Source organism: Lissotriton vulgaris, chromosome 2_1 (genome assembly GCF_964263255.1).
Source record: "Lissotriton vulgaris chromosome 2_1, aLisVul1.2, whole genome shotgun sequence".
NCBI classification, from domain to species: Eukaryota; Metazoa; Chordata; class Amphibia; order Caudata; family Salamandridae; genus Lissotriton; species Lissotriton vulgaris.
In genome coordinates, this window is record NC_141687.1 from 836,603,954 (window position 1) to 836,631,723 (window position 27,770).

At 44.9% G+C, this 27,770-nt stretch overlaps 1 protein-coding gene across 4 annotated transcripts in view; it reads left to right on the top strand.

The window, feature by feature from the left end:
- The window catches only part of HDAC4 (histone deacetylase 4), a 1,308,595-nt gene that overhangs the window by 665,478 nt on the left and 615,347 nt on the right, over nt 1-27,770 (top strand). For all 4 annotated transcript variants that reach the window (XM_086956254.1, XM_086956256.1, XM_086956255.1 and 1 more), the window contains one exon: nt 23,418-23,656. In XM_086956254.1, the coding sequence (XP_086812380.1) occupies nt 23,418-23,656 (239 nt within the window). The remainder of the gene's footprint in view (nt 1-23,417; nt 23,657-27,770) is intronic.

Sequence of the window (27,770 nt, forward strand, 5' to 3'; positions counted from 1 at the left end):
CCACTTCAAGTAAGTTATAATATTATTATACTAACTACATCGCGGCCGCCATGCTCCTCCGGTGAGCTACGAGTGGTAAAAACAGTCCGCTTTATGCCATCAGGGGTGGCCCAGGAAGGGCTGCACTCAGAGGAGGCTCGGGGGAGCCTGGAGAAATAGCGGCGGGAGTGGGGTGAGCCAATAGAAGCGGCACCCGCCATTAAAGATGAGGAAGGAGCAGGAGCACGAGCACGACTTCACGTCAGGGACTCGCCGCTTTCCTGGGGTGCGTAACCCTAACACTAACACCATAGCCTGATTATCCGCTTCCTGCTTGCAGTGCCGCCCGGGCCAGCAACCTCAGACACAATGGGGCACTATATAGGTCTGTGGGGCCGAGGGGATATCCGGAAGTGCTGGTTGGAAATTCACCAAGAAATAGGCATAACCACTTAATGAGCAATCTAGAGCTGCGTATGGCCTGGGAGCACTGACTTAAGCTGAAGCGGGAGCGTGCCCATGCAAGGCATGTTTATTCCCTGCAGTTTCCTGACTGCACCGTAAACCGTTTGTGTATGTTACTTATTGTCTGTCTGTTATTATTGTTAGTTTTAAATCCTCCGCTTCTTCTAGGTGCTGTGGGCGTATTCTGTCTTCTCTTGAAGGGGCTGTCTGTATCTAGGAAAGGGGTCGGGCGTAAGGAGCATAAACGCACAGCGCTACCAGTTGCTTTTTGCCTAAACTTCATATATTGCCCTGTCTCATATTAATGTTTTATTTGGAATTAATATTTCCCAACAAGATTTTGATACCCTTTTGTTGACTGTATTTATTTTATCTGATAACTTTTTATAGCGCTGTGTTGCAAGCTAAACTGCACCTGGGAACTTTTTAGTCTAATTTGGAAAACCTGGAAATTTGACAAACCATTGGTCTGCAGAGCTTTACAGCTCTCCACTAACATATATTCTATCTTTTTGAGACCATTAAAGCAGTGGGTGGGGCAGGTAGGTGCGCTGCTTGGTGCAATCGCAGTCTCACACAGAGCCAGTTACTGATGGTATTTCTCAGCTGCACTAGTGCAGCGGTTTAATATCTTTACAGTTTCTGGTTGCACAAATGGGTCTCATTTCTGATGTTTGTTTCCCTCATGTTCACTGCTTGATTTTTGCTTGCGAGAAAGTGTCACTCATAGTCATTGAATGTCACTCATAATTACACTGAATTTATGAAAATGTCACACATCGCAATCTGAAACCTTGGCAGCTATGTACCTCTAGTCATATTACCAGTACTGTAAATTGAACTATAGAAGTCCATGCAGTCACTGTCCTAGAGCACCCCTCTGGTACTGAGATGTGTTGGTGTTCTCTCTAACATTACATGTATTTCTCCAGAGCTAAGAAGTGCTAGTACACTCTTTTTCAAATTAAGAAGTGCAGGCACTGAGTAGCTGACAATGCCTGCCCATTTAAAGCATAGCAATAGCAATATTTTTACTTTTAAACTTGTATATGTTTTCGTTCATCTTTAAAGAGACTCTAGTGCTGAAAATGCAAAGTAAAGTAAATAGCTTCATATTATGAAATGTGGGAGTGAAATTGTGCCCCCTCCTTCCCATATGGGACTGCCGTTCGAAAATTAGGACAAGTGGGGTCTCTGATGAATGCTGTACACGAGTCCTCATCTCCAGAGTGTGCCATTTCTGACACTCTCCAGACAGACGTGGTGCATGGCAACACTGTTCCTCAGACTGCCACCCTCCCCATCCCCCCTCAGGCGGTAAGTCACCCCCAAAACTGCGCACCACTTGTGAAAACTTTGTAAAACAGTCCAGAATCCTTCCTGAAGAAGTACTCTAGTCAAAAGGGCGGAGGGAAAGGATGCGATGTCGACCCTAAAAAAGTTACATTGGTAAGAGAGAGCAAGTGTGAAAAGCAGAAAGAAGGAATAAGGAGAGAGACGGACGGAGAAGGGACGAAAGTGGGAGACTGAGTATCAGAGAAGCAGCTCACTTAGTGTCCCCTCCCCCTTTAGAGGAGGCACACAGTCTGGATTGCGTCCAACTCAAACCGAGCCCACAACAGGACAGGCCTAGTTTATTTTTGGGCACACACAGGGCATTTACAATTATTGGCTGCATGTTTGATTCACACAGCGCTCAGGTGTAAATTTCATTCCACCAAAATCACACAGATTAAACTACCTGCATCCATAACAAAAGGGGCGATCCCTGACCTCTGCTCAAAAAGAGACCCGTCATGGTTCTGCCACGCCCAACCACCCGGTTGATGGCATATATCCCAGTTGTGTTGATCATCCTTGCTCTGAATCAGCCTTAGGGCAACAGAAGTGATAAACAAAAAGACCCCATAACAGACCAACACTACAAACACTAGTCCCACGACTAACAGACACAGAAATGGATACCTGCGAGAAGCAGAACTGTAATGCAAACCAGGGTAAATTTAAAGAAGCTGACATGTACACACAAATTATAGACATTAATATCTGCAATCAGACACAAGTAATAAACTGCCTATCGTTACTGACAGCCTCCTTAAGTAGCACTACAATTAGAAGTGATCTAAACCTTACAACTGATCTTGAGTCTTACAAAGAAAATTTAAAAACAAGCATGTGCAATGCAATAGGTCTTGCATTTACGCAATTTTAAGCTATTGGCATTGTAAATGACAATGCATTTTACTTATGTTTTAAAAACAAAGAGAAAAATAAGACATTGTTATTTGCAATGTGAATAGCTCAAACTCTCGTAAATGCGAGACCTATTGCATTGCAAATGCTTGTTTAGAAGGGGTGTTGACTCGCTTTGGCCCCAAGTTTAGGCAGTGGGTGAGGCTGCTCTATGCCGACCCTAGGGCGAGGGTCAATAGGGTGCTGTCGGAGGACTTCCCTATACTGCGGGGCACCAGGCAGGGGTGCCCCTTGTCTCCGCTGCTATTTGCCCTGACTATAGAGGTGTTGGCATGTGCGGTCCGACAAAATGTGGACATCAGGGGATTCAGACTGGGTCAGGGAGACGCTACAGAGGAGAAAATCCCCTTATATGCAGACGATGTTCTACTGTATGTTACCCATCCGGCCACCACGATCCCAGCATTGTTTACGGAGTTAGCACGTTACGGTGCCAGAGCTGGATACCAGATAAATTGGCATAAATCAATACTCTGACCCTAAAGGGGAGGGACGGTGGCCCGCTCTTCCGGGGAGGCTACAGACGACTGGAGAGGGTTTTGTATATTTGGGGATTTTTGTGACGACTGACAGCACCCTGTCCTACGCCAGAAATGTCAGACGCATATTGAGTAATTTCGCAGAGGACGCAGCGAGATGGCGGCTGCTCCCACTTACACTGCTTGGCCGCGTGGCCATGTTCAAAATGAAATGACTCCCTAGATTTCTATATGCCTTCCAGAACGAGTACTTCCCTCTCAAGCGACGGGTCTTTCAGGATATACACGCGGAATTGAGGGCCTTCTTGTGGTTGGGAAAACAGCCTTGGATAGCATTAAAGACTTTACAGATACACCAATATGACGGGGGAATATCGCTGCCCAACATAGAAATGTATTATTGGGCAGAACACTTGGCACCTATAAATGAGTGGATACATGCCCCGGCCTCCCATCCCTCCTATGCACTAGAACGACACACTATGGAGCGACATACATGTTTACACTACCTATGCGGTGGCAAGGGTGGCAATAGATTGCTCCCGACTACCAGAATCACGCTTGGGGTTTGGACACGGGCAACAAAGGTCATGGGGTGGGAGGGTAGGCCGACGAGGCAAACCCCTATATGGAAGTGTGCCTGGTTAAAAGAATTACATAAGTTGAAGGGCTTCCGGAGTTGGGATGCTATTGGCAACTCCACATTAGGGGATGTGATGAAGAAGGGGTATTGATGTCTTTTGCAGCATTGAGGAAAGAATATGGACTTCACCACACGCAACACTATAGGTACATGCAATTGAGACATGCCTGGAGGGCTGAGCAGGCTTTGACGGAGGCGCTCCCTGAGTATGCCCCGTTAGAGGGACATCTTTTACAGGAACTCATTCCTAATAGGGCGGTGTCTTTGACCTATAGGACACTGATGAATAATCTGCCGGATGGCCTGGGGAACCTGAGGGCGGTATGGGAGCGAGAGGTAGGGGAAATGGATGAAGTGGATTGGGGCACGGTCCTGATGCATCTGAGGGAAGTGGCGATCAAATCACGCTTAAGGCTCATGAATGAATGAATGAATGAATTACACATTTGTTACGGGCACAGCTACCCGTAGGCATCCCGGCGCCCTTTGCTCATTCATTCACAGACTTAGGCAAACAGGTGAGTTTTAACTAGCCTCCTGAATTTTTGATGATTGGGTTTCAATCTAATGGAGTCAGGAAGACTATTCCATAGTTTGGTTGCCTGTAGCGAAAAGCGTCTCCCGCCTGTACGTGTTCTTTTTGTTTTAGGGACCACTAACAGATTCTTATTATTAGATCTGAGGGTCCGTTGAGGGCAATAGGGGGAGAACATGGCTTGAATTAGTACGGGGCCAGTCTTATAGGCGGCTTTATGTACCGTGGTCAAGGATTTAAACTCCACTCTCCTTTGCACTGGGAGCCAGTGTAACTGGCGCAAACCAGATCTGGCAGAGGTCCGTCGTGGGATGTCCAGTAACAGACGTGCGGCACAGTTTTGGACCGTCTGGAGAATTTTAATAGCGCCTTGTGGAGCTCCCAGATAGAGTGCATTGGAGTAGTCCAGGCGCGATAATATCAGGGATTGTACCAGTATTCTCCTGGAACTGAACGGGAGGAGTTTAATGGTTTTCCTCAGTTGTCTCAGTAAGGCTTAACAAATCGCTGCTACCTTGCGCACCTGTACTCCAAGATTAAGGGCAGGGTCGAGCCAGACCCCCAGGCTCTTAATTTGGCTTTTTGGTGGGGGGGCTGTCCAAGGCAAGTGGCCACCTGTTGTCAATGGTGGACGGAGGCTTCTGTCCCAGTAACATTACCTCTGTTTTCGCACCGTTCAATTTAAGAAAGGATGTATCCATCCATGCGTGGATATCCGTTAGACAAGAGTAGAGATTTTGATAGGGGGCATTCTGAGACGCTAGTGAGATGATCAATTGCGTATCATCTGCATACGTCACCAGCTGTACTCCCCAGGGCAGAATCACCTCAGCCAAAGGCCTCATATAGATATTAAATAGTGTAGGGCTGAGGGAAGAGCCCTGGGGAACACCACACTGGAGACGCATTTGGGTTGAAGAAGCGTTCCAATCCAATACAATGTCCTGCACAGAACTTACTTTGATAGAGCCCGACTATATAGGATAGGAAGGGCGACCGATCCATGCTGCCTGCGGTGCGGACATGAAGAGGGTGGTTTCTTCCACACCCTCTGGTCCTGCACAAGCGTTCAAGTCTTCTGCGGGGAGGTATTGGGAGAGCTGGGGGAGGTACTAGAAACTACCCTGCAGTCAGACCCTAAGCTGGTCCTCCTTGGTATGACAAATGATGTAGACTTGCCACGTCCACAGCTGATTTTCCTGGTCCTGGCTCTGGTGGTCGCAAAGAGGGATGTGGCCACGAAATGGGGGGCACCAGAGCTACCCCAGTTGGGGGAATGGCGGAGGGGTATGGATCTTTATATGGCTGCTGAAAGAGTCACATACAAGGCGAGGGGGTGTCCCAAAAAGTTTAATAGAGTATGGGGCAAATGGCGCAGATAACATGGTCTAGATGGTGGACTGTGAACTGCACGGAAGATGTTGGCCTTTGATCGAAACAGAAAGGTTGGAGGTGATGCTCGGCAGTACTGTCCTCCAAAGGTCTGAGATAAGAGAGCGGATGGTATTAAGGATTTCAGATGTTTGTGCTGGGTATGTAAGGGTGGTGGGGGGAGGGCGGGGGCTGACTGGAGGGATATGTTGAGTAATGGTGACATGCTTGTTTTGTGACTGCATATTGGAAAAACCAATAAAAAATATATTTTAAAAAAAAACCGTTCTACAGGTTCGTTGTGGTGTAAGCAAATGTATAATTTCTTCATCAAATCAAAGCACATTGAAAATCATTCACTCAGATATTTTATAAAGAGTGGCAAATCTCCTGTGCGGATCTCAAGATGCTGAAAATAAACGTCATATTGACTTAGCACCTAAGCACTAAAATATTTCAAAATAATTATTCAGTACCCTCAAGAGTAATGTAATCCAGAGATGTTGGGTACAAAATATGAGACATTGGCAATAAAACTTTATTCCAGTTCATAGGTCTACTTGTAGAAACAGAATGTATAGGTTATAAGTAGCAATTTTACATCTGCACCATGAAAAGTTCGTTGTGAGCAAAGCAATGCAGCAATGAAAGTAAACTGATATGACCTCAGTTTGACATAGTGCTGCAAAGCTTGTCGGGAGAAGGTGTTGCCCGGGGAAGCCCAAGTGTGTGATAGCGATAACATTCATCTTGCCTAAGTTGGCCTTTTAAACAGAAATGTGACCTATTTAAAACACATTATTAAACACTCTTCTGTACATCATAGGACATTTGTTTGAAAGGCAATTGCACAATATTAACCTGTAGGTGAATTATCGTGTGTGAAAATGCATATTATATATTGTTAATGATATGCAAAAAAATATAAATCCTTCAAATAATTTCTCACATACTTGAATTGTTATTTTAAATACCTTACTTTTTTTCTTGATAGTACCTGTTCTTTGTCTCCACTTTGGTCCTCAGGAATATTAATATATATTATCTATATTTTGGCGAGTACGACATTGAGGCTGCTTGCAGAAATGTTGCAATACCTTAAGGTCCTCGATCCAGTCTCTCGCTGCAGGAGGGAACAGTAACTTTCTTTGGTTAAGGAAAGTTGTATGAGGTATTCTTGATTGCAACTCTCAGATGGGGCTTAGTTCCGTCACATCCATTACCTCTGTCAGTTTTTTATTGAATTATATTTCGTTAATCGTCCATTTTGAAATTGTTTCCTTAACCCCTCCTGCGGGAGAATTGGGCACTTATATTTGCAAGAGTCCAATGCTTGGTTCTAAATCAGAAATGACATTGCTCTGCATTCACAAAGTTGCTCCTAGAAAAAATACAGTATTTGTAAAGCCAGTAGGGCTGGTTGTTAAGCTGGTGCAATGGTTAACCTTTTTTTATTGCAAGCATATGCCTCATAAAGGAGAAGAAAAATGCCTCTGCATAAACCTTGTAGCCCTAGTCTTGCTATATAAATCGTAACGAAAAAGAACCCATCAACGTAATTAAAACAATTCTACTTCTTATTTGCAAGCAGGTGTACTCGGTACAGGTGTAGAAACCCTTTTACTTTTACTGCAGATCACAGACAAATATGTTTTTACTAGTGCAAATAACAGGTACTATTGGCTTGGAATTACTGTAACTTGAAGAGTTAGTTTAAACCCACGAGGATGAAAGAAAAAAACGCATTTGCAAAGTAATGTTTGACTCACTAGCCCTGGCACTGTAGTGCATTTCGTTTTAGGCAGATATGCACATTTGATCAGGCAAAATGGCTGAATCGTTGCAAATTGGTGAAGAGGGAAGGCTCAAAAATGTTTGTGTAGGTTTATATGTATTTAATTTTATGTGCTTTTTTTGATTAATTGCACGAGGCTTGCTAATCTACTTAAGCTGCCCCAATGGCAGACATACCAAAAAAATATCTACAACACGACAGAGAGAAAACGCACTCTTACACACACTCTGCAATATCTGTCCCTGTTTCGTTTGCTATCATTCAAATGCATGTTTACCCGCAGTAATGTGGGGAGGATGACATTGCCCTCTTTCCTACACGTTGGTAGCAGATGACAACCAGTTATGGTGCAGTGAGCCCTCATCCGTATGGACTGCGGAGCCACTGTGCATATAGCATTAATGCGTGCTACAATGTACTCTCCCCTGATTGAGTTCCTTGTTCGCTGCTTCTCCGATTCCACTCCTATATGACCCCTTAGATGTATTCACAAATGAATATCCTATACCGATATCTATACTGGCGTGGGTTCCTGCAGGATGAATATTGTGCTTAAAAAACAAATGAGAATGTTGTACAAAATATGGTTCTCTTCTTTTAGTCGATCCTAGTGCATTCCCTTTTATCTGTGGCTTTGAAAGAGCCTGAATATTTGCCATTGTACTGCTTTTGACGTCATTGTCATCTCTAGATTTAGATGTTAAAAAGCTGTCCCCAGAACGTGATGCCCTGATGTGTGGGCATGCTCCTTCCTCTCCGCATACTCTCTCAGAGACAGAGAGAAACATCTATTGTTTGTGGAGGTCCCCGAGGGTCACAGTCCCCTGCGCTGCTGCTGCTGGGAACTTCTAGCTTCCTAAATAGTGTTTTTCATTCTGAAATAGTCCCAGGCATTTGTGACGCACTAGTCCGTCAGAGCATGAATAGGCTTTGTGGTTCATGTCCCTGCAGCTGGAGGGGTAATTGGTTTTCAGGCTTTCTTAGACAATGCCACTTATACTTTATGCATTTTCATTTTCCTTAGCATTGAAACCTGCATCTTCACCACCAGCCTGGATTAAGTTTAATATTTAGGTTCCGTGAGTTAGTTTGTGATGAAGCTTGCTTAGTCTAAGGTGAAGCAGTTCCCCACCTAAAGAGGTATTCCACATCTTTCTGCTTGTATGAGGCAGACCCTTGCCCACTGATGCTGCTGTTAGTTTAGGAGTTTGGGTAACCTCTTATTTAGGTAGCCTAGTTTTAATTGAGGCTGCTTACCGTTCACTGAGGCTTCATCATAATGAGAGTTCTATGATGCTGCTTCTCATTAATTACTTCAACTTTGTATTTATTTCAGTCACATTCACTTCAGTGAGCCAGCATTCAGTTCAGTAAATACATATGGATAGATGGATAAATAGCTAGATATCTTTCTGGTGGCCATTTACCTATATGTTGCACCACTTTTAGGAAGCTTTATTCCATTTTGTAGCAACGTGATGTGACCACATGAGACCACATAAGAGGGCCTACCTATACCCAAAACTATGAAAAATTAGTTTCTGTAGCAACATTTTACAAAACCTTATCATTTTAGTGTGAGTAGCTATATTTAAAAACATCTAATATCGTTGATAACTTTAACAGCAGGATTCAGATCAGTGCCCGAAACTCCAATACAATTTTACATATTTCAGAACATGCTTCTCTTGCGCTCAGCAAGAAAAGGGACTGGGCTACAATTCTTTGGTTCTGTTAGAACATATATTTTGCTGTTTTTCCTCCATCATCTTCCTTGGTATTTTTCTTCCTTCATGTTGGATACCTTCCTCTGCGTCTCATGCTCGCATTGGCACTAGGTGCCTCAAGAACCTCCTGACTTGCATGCAAAGTAAGGATGCGTTGCCCCTAAAGGGACAATGGATTTAATTACCAAGAAAAAACAAAATACATAATTGGTAGAATGCTTGAATGAGTCTTGGTCTTTTTTTTCTTCCTCACAGGGCTACTTCAGGTCGAGACCAACCATATTCAAAACCTGCCTTGACAATATCAGGCTTGAGCTGAAAGGCCTTCTGAATGGGAATATAACTAATTCCAGACCAGTGTCAGCCTTGTTTGTTCTCGTTAGTGATGTGCAGCATGAGTCATATGGCACATTGAGCTGTGCAACCCATGTTGGGTCATACCCATCGCACTTAGTGTGTCTTACTAAGAAAAATAAAAAAGGTAATCAGTGGATTGCTGCAATAAGTCCATATTGCTGGTAACTATTCAGGGCTGCATTCCAGTTCTTTGCTTTTGCTCACTGTGTCAACATAGTGAACAAAAACCATTCCAAATCAACCTTGGCCTTGCTCCAGCAGGGACAGGGCAGCCCAATTTACCTCTAGTGACGGTTTCACCAGAAAAAAAGAGACAAGTGATAAAGAGAGGGTTTCGACCCCTGGCTGTGCTACAGACACACTGTGAAAGTGAGATTGTTGAGCCATCCGTCCCAGAGACCCACCCTTACCCCTCATTGAGGTCGCCTTAATTGCACAATGCAATTAGATCATGTAACTGCAGAAAAGGCGGAAGTATATGGTTCTAATTTCTTGTTTGGTTGTGACTGTTGTCATGGTCCGGCGGATAGTTGAAGCGCCTGAGTGCAGATGGTCTTTTGGGAAATGGACCCCATTCTTCTCGGAGATTGTTTCATCATTGATTTAATGGATCATTTTCTTGGTAGGCTGTTCACTAATCAACATAGAAGAAAGGAATAGATCCAACCCTTCTCCAGAGTGCAGGTATTTTTCCCTGGGAGGTTAAGCCTATCTTTCTCCATAGCTGGAGACTATGGGCTCAATTCCAGTCAGGAAACTTGCACTGGGGAATTGATCCCTTCTCCTCCTGCTGGGTTTGTCACAGAGCCATTGTGATTTGATGGGGTTTGCCTTTCTTCTTTTCATCCACTGGACCCATGATGGAGCATGGCTCCCATGCCTTCAGGTAGTTTTTGAGAAGGGGAACTCTACCTAGTCGGAGAGCTGTGAGCACAAGAAGCAGCATAGGAGGCATGCCTCCCTAAATGTTTACACTTAACATTAATCCCTTCTGAAGCACAAGAGGCACAAAAGGAAACTACACCGCTGGGGCAAAGAAACTGGCCAATGCTGAACACAGCACCAGTCTTGTTTGTAGGTTGTCTCAACTCCGGAAGCGCAAACACTAAGAAATACATGACCCTGCACCCTAGTCTGCCAGTCCACATTTTAAAGAACTTGGAACAGACCACGGTACCAGTCTCCTTACTACAACCATATGCCACTCAAAAGTCCATCCTGGAACCAGAAGTCCATCTTATTAGGACTATGTTTTCCTTGGCTTTCCTATTGCTTACAGATATTGAATTCCATTACAGACCCACTTAATTTGTCAAATCTGGCCAGGATGCAGCTAGACAAGAAGTTGCCTCATCAGTCCGATACCCTGTAATTTAAATTATAGGATTTACTACCTTGCTGTCCACAATACTCTCATCAAACTCTTTTTTGAAGAATCTGAATACATTATTGAAAACCAGAGAGACACCTTTGTGCCTTAATTCTTGCTCCAGCTACTGCATCCCAGGTGCAGATCATGCTATCAGTGTCCAAATCTGAACCATAAGTGCCCTTATATGTGCCACAAACGTTCCTAGTGCTTATATCAGTGAATTAAGCACCCGTAATATATATGCTATCAGTGTTGACAATTGAACACTCTATCAGTGCCACCATGCCTCCCAGTATCAGTGTCACATTGGCCCTCATCGTATGTGCCATTATTTACATTTTTTCAGTGCACATGTCCCAACTAATTTCGTTGTCTGTGACTTTGAGGTTTTTAAGTCTGACCTACACAACGCATTGGGCTGAGTATTGTTTACTATTCAGTGGGCTTACAACTTGCCCACAGCATGCTGTTGGTTGTTTTCATTGTAACGCTCATTTGCACGGTTTCTGTTGCTTCACTCCCTTAGGCTTCCCTGCCTTTAGTGTGTTAGCTCCTCTCTGGACCATGGAACAAGCAAATGTGGTCTTTCCCGTCATTTTGCAACTCACTATTTTTATTGTAAGCATTTGGTATTATTAGAGGACGTGAAATGTCCTTTCTTGTTTTTAATACAGGCATACAGCTTCCTAATAATGTTGCTTTCACCCAATCTGTCAACTCTATCAATGCTTTAGTTACATCCACTACTGTACTGCTCTACGCCACACTATGCCACACCACTCTGCTCCGCTTAACTCCATTCCACTCTACTCCACGCTGCTTCATGCCACACCACTCCACACAATACCAGTCTACGGCACTGCCCTTCGCCACTCCACTCTAAGCTTGGCTAATCCACTCAATTCCACTCTGCGCCACTCCCATCGACCCCTCTATTCAACTCCATGACACTCCATTTCACTCTACTCCACACCATTATACTTTATTCTGCAGAACTCTACGCCACTCCACTCTAGTCCATGCCACTCCACCACACTCTTTGCTTCTCAAAGACACTCCATGCCACTCCATTCTACACCACTCTGTGACACGCTGCTAGACACTACGCCATTCTACTGTAAGCTACTCTACTCTACACCTGCCACTGGCACTCTACTTTATACCACTCCATTCCACTCTGCATCATTCCACGCCACTCCACTCTATGCTACTCCACGCCACTCCACTCAACTCTACGCCACTCCACTCCACGCTACTCCACTCCACGCTACTCCACTCCACGCTACTCCACTCCACGCTACTCTACTCCACTCTACTCCACTCCACTCCACGCTACTCCACGCTACTCCACTCCACGCTACTCCACGCTACTCCACTCCACGCTACTCCACTCCACGCTACTCCACTCCACGCTACTCCACTCCACGCTACTCCACTCTACGCTACTCTACTCCACTCTACTCCACTCTACGCTACTCCACTCTACGCTACTCCACTCTACGCTACTCCACTCTACGCCACTCCCCTCTACGCCACTCCCCTCTACGCCACTCCCCTCTACGCCACTCCCCTCTACGCCACTCCCCTCTACGCCACTCCCCTCTACGCCACTCCCCTCTACGCCACTCCCCTCTACGCCACTCCCCTCTACGCCACTCCCCTCTACGCCACTCCCCTCTACGCCACTCCCCTCTACGCCACTCCCCTCTACGCCACTCCCCTCTACGCCACTCCGCTCTACGCCACTCCGCTCTACGCCACTCCGCTCTACGCCACTCCGCTCTACGCCACTCCGCTCTACGCCACTCCGCTCTACGCCACTCCGCTCTACGCCACTCCGCTCTACGCCACTCCGCTCTACGCCACTCCGCTCTACGCCACTCCGCTCTACGCCACTCCGCTCTACGCCACTCCGCTCTACGCCACTCCGCTCTACGCCACTCCACGCCACTCCGCTCTACGCCACTCCACGCCACTCCGCTCTACGCCACTCCACGCCACTCCGCTCTACGCCACGCCACTCCACTCCACTCCACGCCACTCCACTCTACGCCACTCCACTCTACGCCACTCCACTCTACGCCACTCCACTCCACTCTACGCCACTCCACTCCACTCTACGCCACTCCACTCCACTCTACGCCACTCCACTCCACGCCACTCCACTCCACTCTACGCCACTCCACGCCACTCCACTCCACTCTACGCCACTCCACTCTACGCCACTCCACTCTACGCCACGCCGCTCTGTCACGCCGCTCTGTCACGCCGCTCTGTCACGCCGCTCTGTCACGCCGCTCTGTCACGCCGCTCTGTCACGCCGCTCTGTCACGCCGCTCTGTCACGCCGCTCTGTCACGCCGCTCTGTCACGCCGCTCTGTCACGCCGCTCTGTCACGCCGCTCTGTCACGCCGCTCTGTCACGCCGCTCTGTCACGCCGCTCTGTCACGCCGCTCTGTGCCACTCCATTTCATGACACTCCACTTTCTGCCACTTCACTCTGTGCCACTCCATTTCATGACACTCCACTTTCTGCCACTTCACTCTGTGCCACTCCATTTCATGACACTCCACTTTCTGCCACTTCACTCTGTGCCACTCCATTTCATGACACTCCACTTTCTGCCACTTCACTCTGTCACGCCGCGCTGTGCCACTCCATTTCATGACACTCCATTTCATGACACTCCACTTTCTGCCACTTCACTCTGTCACGCCGCGCTGTGCCACTCCATTTCATGACACTCCATTTCATGACACTCCATTTCATGACACTCCATTTCATGACACTCCATTTCATGACACTCCACTTTCTGCCACTTCACTCTGTCACGCCGCGCTGTGCCACTCCATTTCATGACACTCCACTTTCTGCCACTTCACTCTGCATCACTCCAATCGTCTGTATGGAACGCCACTCTACTTCACACAATGCCACTGTAAGGCATGCTGCACCTCTGTGCCTTTCTGTGCTACGCTGCTCCTCCCTGCGCCTCCGTGCCCCTCCCTGCGCCTCTCTGCCCCTCTCTACTCTGCCCCTCTCTACTCTGCCCCTCCCTACTCTGCCCCTCCCTACTCTGCCCCTCCCTACTCTGCCCCTCCCTACTCTGCCCCTCCCTACTCTGCCCCTCCCTACTCTGCCCCTCCCTACTCTGCCCCTCCCTACTCTGCCCCTCCCTACTCTGCCCCTCCCTACTCTGCCCCTCCCTACTCTGCCCCTCCCTACTCTGCCCCTCCCTACTCTGCCCCTCTCCACTCTGCCCCTCTCCACTCTGCCCCTCTCCACTCTGCCCCTCTCCACTCTGCCCCTCTCCACTCTGCCCCTCTCCACTCTGCCCCTCTCAGCCCCTCTCTGCGTCTCTCCGCCCACTCCCCCACTTCGTTCCAGTCTACCTTATGCCGCACAACTTACTCTGTGCCGCGCCACTTGAATCCACTGTCCATTATGCTACTCTACTCTGCCACGCCACTTTACACCACTGTCCTTTATGCTACTCTATCCTGCCACGTCACTACCTTTTAGTCGTGCTAAAGAGCAGCTTTGCTGCTGTTCAACATGGCTAAAAAACATTTGCAAAGCCAATAGGTCTCACATAGGCAGGACGTACTGGCATTGCCAATGCTTATACTTCCACCTCCAGCATTGCTGTTATTGTTTTCTTTATTACTAGATTAAGTGAGCGACCAAATCCTCTTCACCCGTGAGCTACCTTATGGATATTCTGGGATTGAGTGGAAAAGGAATTACTGGCTAACAATGTCGCATTGCATGCTCCTTCCCGTCTCTTGTCCAACGACAGACCACCAGTACAGGTAGTACGATACACTAGTGACAATATTAGGGATATGTTTCAGCACAAACAAGGTGGGCACTTACAACTAGTAGTCCAACTCTTGCTTTCTGCACTTGATCAGCAGAGCAATTCCTTTAGAGAGCCCCAGCTCTTTTGTCAGCGGTCAGTGGGCCCTTTTGCCCTTATTGAACTAAGTCATTTTTTGAGTACCCTGATCTTAAATATCGGTCTTAATATGCTACCATTCTGCCGGGCTGAAAGAGCGTTTTCAGGGGGTGCTGCTTTACATAAATTTCCAAAGTTTGTGCGCATAATGTTATGGTTTATTATCTGTGCTACACAAACAAATAATGGATGGAATGCTGAATAAATCATACATTTACCCCCAGTCAAGAGATCTAGGTTAAATCCATCTTTCTTTTGCTCACCATGCCTCCCCAGTATAGAACCAGCCATATGCAAATTAGTCTTGACCCTGTGCTTCATGGGAACAGTCCAGAACGAACTGTCAAGCCAGGTCCTCCCTGGACCGGAAAAAAGCATCCTGGGACCGGTTTCTGAGTATTACCCTTCATCTGCCAGGCTAGCTTGAATCCAGTGGCACAGTGAGCAAGGGACCCACGTCTGGGCATACCCATACCACTTAGGGTAAAAAGTGCTACACAACCAATCTGGCATGAACTCTCTGAAGTACTTTAATGTTCTACATGGAAACAAATTGCAGTGAAATACAAAATGTGTTCCTACCAATAGTTTTGCGCACTTCATTGTCTGCGAGAGCCAAGAGAATGGAAAAAAACAATGTGCTATTAATTGAAATTTACAGAGTATGACTTTACCGGCAGGGAGCTTCAAGGACAGCGTAAATGGCAAGTAAAATGTGGTGCTACAGAACTATGGTGAAGCTGAATGAATAATGTTCACAGTGTCCTCTGATGGTGACCTGAACTAAGGCAGTCCCGTTTGTTAATATTCACGGCCATTATGAGCTGATAAACTCGTGTTGGCTCTGCCACTTGTTCACAACTCAGAGAAGCTAGTAGCTTTGCAGCATTTGTTCCAAAGCCTTCTATTCATATATATGTGCTAATGGCAGGTATTCTTCAGTAGCGCCTATGTCTGCTATGTCTTTGCGTGGTGCGTGACTGATGTGCTGCTTTTTCTTTCTATAAGTGACTTCAGGTGTTTTGGAATTGCAAGCCTGTTGAAGGTATAGCTGTTGTGAACCCCCCCCCCCCCTTTAAAATGTATACAAACACAGGAAAAGAGTTGTCTTCATGAAGATTTATTCTTGAAAGATGACTCCGAGTTGTGTGCACATCCAAAGAGATATAACAAGGATAATGTAACACATCTTCCCTTCTAAAGAAATAAAAAAAAAAAAATAAAGTATAATAAAAACATGTATTCAACACAAAGATAGCAGCGTAAATAGTTACAACATATAATCATTGAGCTTAACAGGCTTTACAATAATCCTCCCAGATAATCTCCTTGAACATGGAGAAGATGTTTCAGTTGACACTGTAGGAATAGTAGGAAGATTAGGTGATACCGCATTTGGATTGGATTTGGGTGTAGGAATATCACCTGGGTTGGGTTTGGGAGTGGAAACCATGGGTTTGAGAGTGGAAACTTCACAGTTTCTATTTAACCATAACATCCGTTCTAATTCATTGCATAAAACAACGTTACACAAATTCCATTTGCGACCATCATCTAACAGAACACAATTTCCCATAACTTTCAACACTTTTTTAGGATGAGACCATTTAGAAGAACCATCCTTTGACAAACCAAAACGAGACGATCTCACAACGTCACCTACAAGAAAAGGTCTCTCCAACTTCTTGATTCTACTGTTGTGCCTATCCACATATTTCTGTTGATACACATGCATTCTTTCACCCAGACTCTTTTTAAGAACAGGGCTAGAGGCACTGAGCATCCAAGCAGGGGTTACCTTATTGCCAGCAGAACGGCCTTTAAGAAGGTGGAAAGGTGATATCAAGGTTGCAGAATGTAGAGTATTGCGGTAGCTCCAAATCATATCTTTGACGGCAAGTTTGCAATCAGCACCCTCAAACACAGCCAATTGTAAGCATTCCTTCAATACCCGGTTGAATCTCTCAACCATACCGTTCTCTCTAGGGCAATAAACAGCAGTGGTAATGTGTATCACACCACACGAACGTAAGTATGCTTGGAATTCATTGGCTACAAATTGTGGACCATTGTCAGTGGTGATGGTTTCAGGAAAACCCTCACTATGAAACAATTCATCACAAAAATTGACAATATTCGAAGCCTTAATCTCCTTCACGAATGCTACTTCAGGCCATTTACTGTAATAATCCATTAGAACAATGGCGAATTTCCCAACAATGTTGCCAAAACTAAACGGACCACAAATGTCCATAGCTAATCTTTGCCATGGTTTATCAGGAAATGCAACAGGACTAATATGAGATTCTTGAGAAACATGAGATTTATCACTACATGTGCATGCTGGACAATTTCTGACACGTCTTTCCACATCTTTATCCATACCAGGCCACCAAAAATCACAACGGCACCTTCTTTTCATTCCAGACATTCCCGAATGTCCTACATGAACAAGGTCAAGCAATCTATCACGTAAACTAGATGGTACTACAAGTTTATCCGCTCTCCTGACTATACCTGTTTCTATGTTATAAGATATTTCTGGCCACACAGTTTTATATTCAGATAGCTCACAATCGCTCCATGAAACATTTTTGCATGGTGAGGTTAATCGTACAATTACCTCCTTCAAAATGTGGTCATCTTGAACAGCTTTCCTCCACTCAATCTCATCAATGGCACCACTACAAACTTCTTGAATGGAAGCTACTGACCATTCCTCATCTTGGTCAGATGCAGAATCCTCACTACAGATGGAAAGACGGGATAAACAATCCGCATTAACATTTTTAATGCCTGGTACATACCTCATTAAGAAATCATACTCTTGTAATTTATAAATCCACTTCGCAATTCTAGGAGTAGCTTTCCCGGCGCCCTTGGTTGAAAATATATCAACAAGAGGTTTGTGGTCAGTTCTTAACTCAAAATTAGTGCCCCATACATAATTTCTAAAGTAATTTACGCCCCAGAAACAAGCAAGAGCTTCCTTCTCAATAACAGAGTACGATGGTTCAGCGCCCTTCAAAGTACGGGAAGCAAAAGCTACCACCCATTCTGATTTGTCCTTACCTTGCATCAAAACCGCTCCTAAACCATATGCACTAGCATCAACAACAATGATGGACTTCTTGTTGGGATCAAAAGGTTTGAGTGCAACAGCATCTATTATCTCCTTTTTTTACGTCTTGAAAAACTGATTGGCATTCAGAACTCCACACAAATTTAACACCTTTTTTCATTAGAGATCTTAAGCAAAAAACCTTGGAAGCAAAATTCTGCACACATTTGGAATAATACTCAGCGAGCCCTAAAAATGAGCGAAGTTGGTCTTTGTCTGACGGAGATGGAGCATTCTTGATAGCATCTAAAAGATTTTTCTTTGGCCTAACACCTTGCTCAGATAGGGTATGTCCCAAATACTCAATTTCATTAGTGGCAAATTTACATTTTTCAGCAGCAACCGTTAAACCAGCATTCTGAAGTTTAATTAATACATCATTCAAGATTTCATTATGTATATTTTTGTCTTCACCCCACACCAATACATCATCTTGGAAAACTAACATGTTAGGTATACCTTCAAGGACTCTAGTCATAACTCTCTGGAAGACAGCAGATGCAGAAGACAAACCAAAAGGCATTCTTAAAAATTGAAAAGCTCCCTCAGGAGTAATAAAGGACGTTAAATGACGAGACTCCGGATGTAATTTTATCTGATGATAAGCATTTGACAAATCAATTGACGAAAAATATTTGGCATCTCTGACAGAAGCAACCATCTCGTTAATATTGGGTAAGGGATAGCGATCTACCCAAATATTCTTGTTTAAATCTCTTAAATCCACACACTTGCGCAATTTTCCATTGGGTTTTCGTGCCAAAACTACTGGACTAAGCCAATCTGATGCTTCGATAGGTTCAATGATATTTTGTTGACACAAACGATCCAGTTCTACTTTAAGCTGAGACCTTAACACCAAAGGAACATTGCGTACTTTGTGGACAATAGGAGTGCAATCAGGTTTGAGAATAATGCGATGTTCAAATTTCTTAAGACACCCTAATTTTGTACTAAATAAATCAGGAAATTTTTTGTGCCATTCTAACCCGGCATCATCTTGAGTTAGTAAAACTACATCAGACTGTTTTTTGTGCCAATTAGGAGATAATACTATTTTATCTGGATGATTAGGATCAAGAGTCATACCAAGATTCCATACTTCTTTCCATCCTAATAATGCTCTTCCTTTTTCTACAACATAGACAGTACCTGAAGTATTCCTGTCTTTAAAAATAATTTCAGATACAAAACATCCAATAACTGGTAATTTGATACCCAGATAACCTACAGGTGTTCTTTGAGAACAAGTGAGACTAGGTTTACCACAAGCTTCCCACATATTTTTGTCGATTATGGTATATAATGAACAAGAATCAGCCCAAAGAATTAACATGTGACCGTTGATCATGACATCACACTTGGGAGGTTGAATTTCATCATCAACATGGTTGACCTCATTCCAAATAGGCATAACTTCTATGTCAGTATCGCTATCAGAGTGATTAAATTGATCAATATAGTTGACAGAATTTTTCCAAGCATTAGGATTGTCAGATCTACACATTTTTGCAAAATGGCCAGTCTTGTTTCATTTAAAACATGTAACATTAGATGCAGGACACCAAGAATTTTCTGAAGTATGTCTTGCATTTCCACACCTGAAGCAAATTTGTTTGTTAAAACTTTGTGACTTGCTAGAAGATGGTTTATTGTATGACATAGGTTTATTGTATGACATGGTATTCTTATTAGTATTGGAAAATACTTGAGGTCTAACTCTAAAATCACGTTTTATGTTTTGTTTATGGTCAAAAGATTTGGATTTGTTATTAATTACAGCACACACATCATTAGATTCTTTATTATCACTAAACTTAGAGTCTTTGCTATGTGCAGAGCTTAATTCTTTAACATATCTGGAATTATTTTCAACTCTTCTAGCAATTGAAATGGTCTTGTGGAGAGAAGGATCTTTTAAATCTAACAATTTCTCTTGGATTTTAGTATTGTTAGTTCTATTAATAAATTGATCTCGTATAATTTCTTCATGTAAATCTTTAAATTTACAAGTGACTGCCAGTCTTCTTAAAACAGTTTTTCAAAAACACTATATGGACAGTGGACCACTTTTAACACCCTATAAGCACCAATCCAACTATTTCCAATATATACATTTAAGTTGTCTTTCAGATCGTGTGCAGTATTCAGAATACTCCCTGTCCGGAGAGTATATCCCAACAACTTTGGGAAACACAATGTTTGCAACAAGTTCCGAAATGCACCACTTCGACAGTCAAATTTACACCATGTGTCGGTGAAGGAGTCTATGTTCGAAAAGAAATAATCCAAATAAGAGAACGCTGAGTCCAAAATTGCAAGCAAGTGTTCAGGGTTCCTTTAATTTTCCATTTGAAAAGCCAGCCAACGCGTTTCGTTCCCTCAAGCGGAACTTCTTCAGGGCAGTGATGGTAGTTGACGAGTGTAGAATAATAACCTTGAAATGTATGGAAGGTTCGTATTGTTCACTGTCACTTGTTCGGATTTGTAGATCCCTAATCGACTCTGGCGAGGTAGTCACATTCAGGTAGTTACCTGTAGGGGTCCCATTCGATATCCCCAGTCGGCGTTTCCACGGTACTCGCGCCTAATCCGCTCCGGCCAATATATATAGGTTATTATCCAGCAATAAACTGCACAGCCCACTGTCACTAATGATGAAGAAATGAAAAATAAGAAATAATAGAAAAAATAGAAAAATCTGCAGGAAGGCTTTCACAAGGAGCTTTCCTTTTGGAAGATACAAGGCAACTACCTTTCTGAAATTGACATCTGGTGACTTCATTTACTCACCGACATCCAGACATAGGATACAGATATTTACGGTTATTTTTGATCCCGGCTCAGAAAATCTCTACACTCGTCAACTACCATCACTGCCCTGAAGAAGTTCCGCTTGAGGGAACGAAACGCGTTGGCTGGCTTTTCAATTGGAAAATTAAAGGAACCCTGAACACTTGCTTGCAATTTTGGACTCAGCGTTCCCTTATTTGGATTATTTCTTTTCGAACATAGACTCCTTCACCGACACATGGTGTAAATTTGACTGTCGAAGTGGTGCATTTCGGAACTTGTTGCAAACATCTTCTTAAAACAGTAACATATTGTTCCACAGTTTCACCAGGTAACTGTGCCCTTGAAAAGAACTTATGTCTTTCTACTACTATACTTGTTTTTTTTCCGAAATTTTCTTCTAAAGCCTTCAGAGAATCAAGATATTCATCTGAAGAAAATGTCTCAATTTTTGAAGAATCAAACACAACTTCTTCATCACTAAGGTCTTCATCACCAACATCACATGCTTTAGACGTAACTTTGTTGGACTGTATGGGTAATGTTTTTAACACTTTTCTACCTTCTACACCAAGACTGTGTTTAAGTAGAGCTAATTTGCGTGAAGCTAAAAATACCTCTCCACCAATGGCTTCTAAATATGCTTCAAACGATTCACGCCAATCCTCCCAGTTCATAGGAGGAATGCCGGGGTCTTGTAGGAATTCAGGAGGAGCTAAAATGGTATTGGTTTCCATAGTATTAATTGTAAGTCAATATATAATTTTGAAGAAAAGAAAAAAAAGCATGTAGCATGTAAATAGTCAATTTAATTGAAAATCGAAGAGTTGCTTAGCAACGCGCCCCAGAATGCATAGCGAGTCCCAGAATACACTGCGCGTCATCCGTGTGTTTTCTGAAGCTTCCTGTATCTTGCCGTTGGAATGGAGGACAGTGCATCCACGAGCAAGGTAATGTGTTTAAAAATATACACGTCTCGTGTCAGGTTTATAAAATGCCGAGGCTTTAATTTGCTTCACTCGACAATGTTAACGCCGCTTTTACACGTACAAACAGCAGTTTTCCACACGCTTCTTTCAGGTGCCTCTCTCAAACACTGCCGTACCTTCGTTAATGATTTAGTTGACAAGGCGAAGGTTAACGTCTTCTTGAGGCTGTGGCAGGCAATTCTTTTAAGGCGTCTTTCACAGCGTTTTTCACAGCGTTTTCGTTTTTGTTGAAGCGTCTTTCACAGCGTTTTTGTAGAGAAATCCTTCAGCATTTCTTGTTTGAAAAATAAATTAATTTGCGCACAGGTTGAAAAAAAATAGTTTTCCCTTTTTTGAAACGATAACAAAAATGAATAAGATATAATAATATAGATAGTGATGGGTCGTTTCTTCCCTCGTCGCCACTTTTAAAATGTATAAAAACACAGGAAAAGAGTTGTCTTCATGAAGATTTATTCTTGAAAGATGATTCCGAGTTGTGTGCACATCCAAAGCTAATCTTGAAGTGCCAGTACAACATTCTGACATGGATCATGAGTGTATTAACATTCTAAACATTAAAGAGATATAACAAGGATAATGTAACACCCCCCGTCCTACAAATGCCCGTAGTGTGAGCCTTTTTACAGGCTACTCAGTTGATATTGGCCCTTCTCCCATAGCTGCACGTGATGTGAGCCCCCTCAGGGCAAACCCCTTCTGCATGGGCAAATGAAATGAGTCCCCTCCGGAGTTTTACATTAAATATGCCCTTTTGTGGGGGTGCTAGCTGTGTCAGCACTGTTCGTGGGGTGCAAGAGATGTGAGCTCATTGTAAGGGATGTAGATGGCACGAGCTTCGTCCACGCAGTACACGTATTGGGTGCACCTTCCTTAGAGCAATTAGTGTGACTTTACCTACTGATCGTGGACATGGTTTCTAAAGTGCTTCTGAGGATGAAGGCGTCAATTGTCACTTGTAGACTGTAAGAGCTCCCTCCTAAGAGACTCTATTGTGTGAGCTTCCTGGGAGTGCGGATGGGATGACCATCCCTCGCCTGGAATTTAGGATTGTGACCTTGCCCTCTTGGGATGCAAGGGGCATGACTGTGCCTCTGTGTTGCAAGACGTGTGTTCCTTCCTCCCCGAAAGCGTGATGTGACCATGTTTCACGGGCAAGCTGGTAATATGATCCCTTTCTCAAGAAGGTGCATTGGTGTGACTATACCTCAATGATTGCAAGTGGCGTTACTTCCACGCCTGATGAGTGTAGACGCTGTGGTTCTTCTTTCTGGGGATGCATGTGAAGTTGAAATAATAATGAGGGTGCCAGGAGTGGTGATTCTGCTTATCTTTGTCAATGCAGAAGGAATGATGATTCTGGGGCTGGAGGCTGCTAGTGCACTTCTAGTTTCTGTTTTCTAGAGCCGATGGTGAATGAGTGTGGCTCATCGGAGTAGGCAGAGGTCTTTTTAATTTTACAATTGAAATGTAATGTTCTTAAAACTAACCCCAACCGTCCGAGCTCACCATCTTCTCTGTTACCACTAGTCCTGCCACTCCACATAACACTGTTGTTCTATCTTTCCACATCTTACAGTTGACTTGGCCACAGCACTGCCCCTGCAGCTGTCCCCCAGTACTGTGCCAATGGATCTCCGCCTGGACCACCAGTTCTCCATGCCAGAGCCTACCCTTCGTGAGCAGCAACTTCAGCAGGAACTCATGGCACTGAAGCAGAAGCAGCAGATTCAACGGCAGCTGCTTATTGCAGAGTTCCAGCGACAGCACGAGCAACTTTCACGACAGCATGAAGCTCAGCTGCATGAGCATATCAAGGTGAGACTGTTTGACTTTCTGAGATTGTGGATTCACTTGCATAATCTGATTCCTGGGTAGGCGATGATTTGATTGTTGGATACATGGAGATTGGAGATATAGGCAGGAAGCTGAAGAAATACTGGACAGTTGTCAAAGAGCATTAAAGGGGGTCTGGGACATGTGCAGGAAGAAAGGGTGTCTAAAAGAGAAAAACATAAATAGCTGTTAAAGAAATGACCATCCAAGGTTAAACAGCTTGCAGAGGAGATGACATACAAGGCTAGCAGAGAAGAGAGGGAGTTCCAGCAGAGGAAGAGGAGAGATAATAATGAAAACTGACCGAAAAGAGCAGGATAATCAGATTTAGCCGGAAGAGTAAGGGTAGGGTTCTAGACCACAATAGTTGAATCGTAGGAGGAAATATAGGGATGTCAGAGGAACCAAAAAAGAGTCTGTATAGATCAGGTGTCTCCAGCGAGTAGATCGTGAGCTACCAGTAGCTCTCAATGTACCTTTGAGCAGCTCTCCTGTGTGCAGCCCAGTCGTCGACTATCAAAGCTTTTACGTGGTTGAATTAATATATGTATACCAAAATGAACACGCATTTGCAATGCAATAGGTCTCGCATTAGGACATTTTGAGCTATTGGTATTGTAAATGACAATTTTTTTATTTCTGTGTTGGTTTTGAAAATAGCTAAATTAATAGCTTTGTCATTTACAATGCCAATAGTTATAACTTTCGCAAATGTGACACCTATAGCATTTGTAATGCAACATGTTTTGAATTTACGTGACTTAGAAGTATTGATATTACAAATAACAGTCTTTTAATTTTTTTAAATCATTAATACTTAAATAAAAGTGATTGTAATTTATAATGGCAATAGCTTAAACTTTTGTAAATAACTTTTGTGAAGATTATGTTCAGTGTATTTTATTGTGACGAAAATCCAAGAACAGAATTGAAATATTAACATCTTTTTGTGACATTTGTAATAAAACTTGAAACATTGAGAGAACATATTTGAACCAGTGATGCTGAGTGATGCTGTGGTTGCGCTGAGTGATGCTGTGGTTGCGCTGAGTGATGCTGTGGTTGCGCTGAGTGATGCTGTGGTTGCGCTGAGTGATGCTGTGGTTGCGCTGAGTGATGCTGTGGTTGCGCTGCTGAGGGGTGCTGTGGTTGCGCTGCTGAGGGGTGCTGTGGTTGCGCTGCTGAGGGGTGCTGTGGTTGCGCTGCTGAGTTATGCTGTGGTTGCGCTGCTGAGTGATGCTGTGGTGGTGCTGCTGAGTGATGCTGTGGTGGTGCTGCTGAGTGATGCTGTGGTGGTGCTGCTGAGTGATGCTGTGGTGGTGCTGGGTGATGCTGTGGTGGTGCTGAGTGATGCTGTGGTGGTGCTGAGTGATGCTGTGGTGGTGCTGAGTGATGCTGTGGTGGTGCTGAGGGATGCTGTGGTGGTGCTGAGGGATGCTGTGGTGGTGCTGAGGGATGCTGAGGGATGCTGAGGGATGCTGTGGTGGTGCGGAGGGATGCTGTGGTGGTGCGCAGGGATGCTGTGGTGGTGCGGAGGGATGCTGTGGTGGTGCGGAGGGATGCTGTGGTGGTGCGGAGTGATGCTGTGGTGGTGCGGAGTGATGCTGTGGTGGTGCGGAGTGATGCTGTGGTGGTGCGGAGTGATGCTGTGGTGGTGCGGAGTGATGCTGTGGTGGTGCGGAGTGATGCTGGGGTGGTGCGGAGTGATGCTGGGGTGGTGCGGAGTGATGCTGTGGTGGTGCGGAGTGATGCTGGGGTGGTGCGGAGTGATGCTGGGGTGGTGCGGAGTGATGCTGGGGTGGTGCGGAGTGATGCTGGGGTGGTGCGGAGTGATGCTGGGGTGGTGCGGAGTGATGCTGGGGTGGTGCGGAGTGATGCTGGGGTGGTGCGGAGTGATGCTGGGGTGGTGCGGAGTGATGCTGGGGTGGTGCGGAGTGATGCTGGGGTGGTGCGGAGTGATGCTGGGGTGGTGCGGAGTGATGCTGGGGTGGTGCGGAGTGATGCTGGGGTGGTGCGGAGTGATGCTGGGGTGGTGCGGAGTGATGCTGGGGTGGTGCGGAGTGATGCTGGGGTGGTGCGGAGTGATGCTGGGGTGGTGCGGAGTGATGCTGGGGTGGTGCTGAGTGATGCTGGGGTGGTGCTGAGTGATGCTGGGGTGGTGCTGAGTGATAATGGGGTGGGGCTGAGTGATAATGGGGTGGGGCTGAGTGATAATGGGGTGGCGCTGAGTGATAATGGGGTGGCGCTGAGTGATAATGGGGTAGCGCTGAGTGATAATGGGGTAGCGCTGAGTGATAATGGGGTAGCGCTGAGTGATAATGGGGTAGCGCTGAGTGATAATGGGGTAGCGCTGAGTGATAATGGGGTAGCGCTGAGTGATAATGGGGTAGCGCTAAGTGATAATGGGGTAGCGCTGAGTGATAATAGGGTAGCGCTGAGTGATAATAGGGTAGCGCTGAGTGATAATAGGGTAGCGCTGAGTGATGCTGTGGTGGCGCTGAGTGATGCTGTGGTGGTGCTGAGTGGTGCTGAGTGATGCTGGGGTAGCGCTGAGTGATGATGTGGTGATGCAGAGGGCACAAAGGCACAAAAAGCAAGTCTAACAGAGGGCATAAGGATGTGGCCAGCCTTGATTATTAAAAGTGATGACAGTGAATTTAAATCGGCTGAAAGAAACAAAAGTGAAATGAATAACCATATTTAAACTACTCCTCAGGCACTTCAAGTGCAACTATTCTCAATAGAATCATATATAGTTGATCTTGCACCTACTAATAGCAACGCTGACAAACTCTCCAGGCATAGAGAGCCACAGGGTATAAAGACACACCCAAACATAATGCTCGTGGTGATATGACCTTTTCATTTACCAATTGCCGTTTTTGAAACTGCATCATTCGTGCTTTTCACGTCTAGGGGGTAACACTTTCAATTACTTAAAGAAACTCCTAATGCACTGCACAGTGGCATCACAAAAACAAATGTCCCCGCCACTGCAGATTGCGAAAAAGCCCCCTCTCCCCCCATATCTTCCAGCTCTTTATTGGCCTTGGGCTGAATGGGGGCCCTCAGAGTGGAGGTGCTGCTGAAGGGTCAGACCGATAACACAACTTGGGTTGAGTGCACTGAGGTGAGAAAGGCTGTGATGGTGCACTGCACAGCGATTAGCATTGCACGGCACACTGCACAGTGGTGAGCTTGGCTATAGTGAGGTGCATAGTGACGACCATGGATATACCGTGCTGCCCAGTGAGAAAGGCACCGAACAGGCCAGGCGCTATTTGTGCAAACTAATGAACAGCGCTAGGCTCGGGAGCTATACTTCGTGATGGTGGTGCATTAAATGCTCGTCCGGTATTAAAATGAAAAACACCGGAAAAGATACGCTTGTTTGTGCGCATTGAAGGAAACCCGTCGGGCATTAAAATGAAACCCCCGGAGAACAAAGAGCTGTGAAAGCTAACACTTATTAGCTCGAAACATACAAATGAAAACTAAACCATTTAATAAGTATACGTTTGTGTGTGCACATTTAAAGAAAAACCGACAAAAACAAAGCGCTGTGAAGTTCCATTTCACATTTAAAGGAAACCGAAGGAAAGCAAAGCACCGTGAAGTTCCAAAGCGAAACAATTTAATAAGTATACATTTGTGTGTGCACTTTGTGTGTGCACATTTAAAGGAAAACCGACAAAAACAAAGCGCCGCGAAGTTCCATTTCACATTTAAAGGAAACCGAAGGAAAGCAAAGCACCGTGAAGTTCCAAAGCTAAACAACTTAATAATAATAAGTTTGTGTGTGCACATTTAAAGGAAAACCAAGCACATGAAGTAAAGCGAACAGCAAACGAAAGGGCTAGTTGATGCTGCCATGATAACAAACGCATGCAATATCTTAAAAAACAAGCGGCACTGAAGAAAGTGTGAAGAGGGGGGGAAGAGAAATGCGACACACGGCCTGGCGGCCGTGAAGTGTGAAGCAGCAGGAGGAGAAATGCGAGACACGGCCTTATGAGTATACGTTTGTGTGTGCACATTTAAAGGAAAACCGACGAAAACAAAGCGCCGTGAAGTTCCATTTCACAGTTAAAGGAAA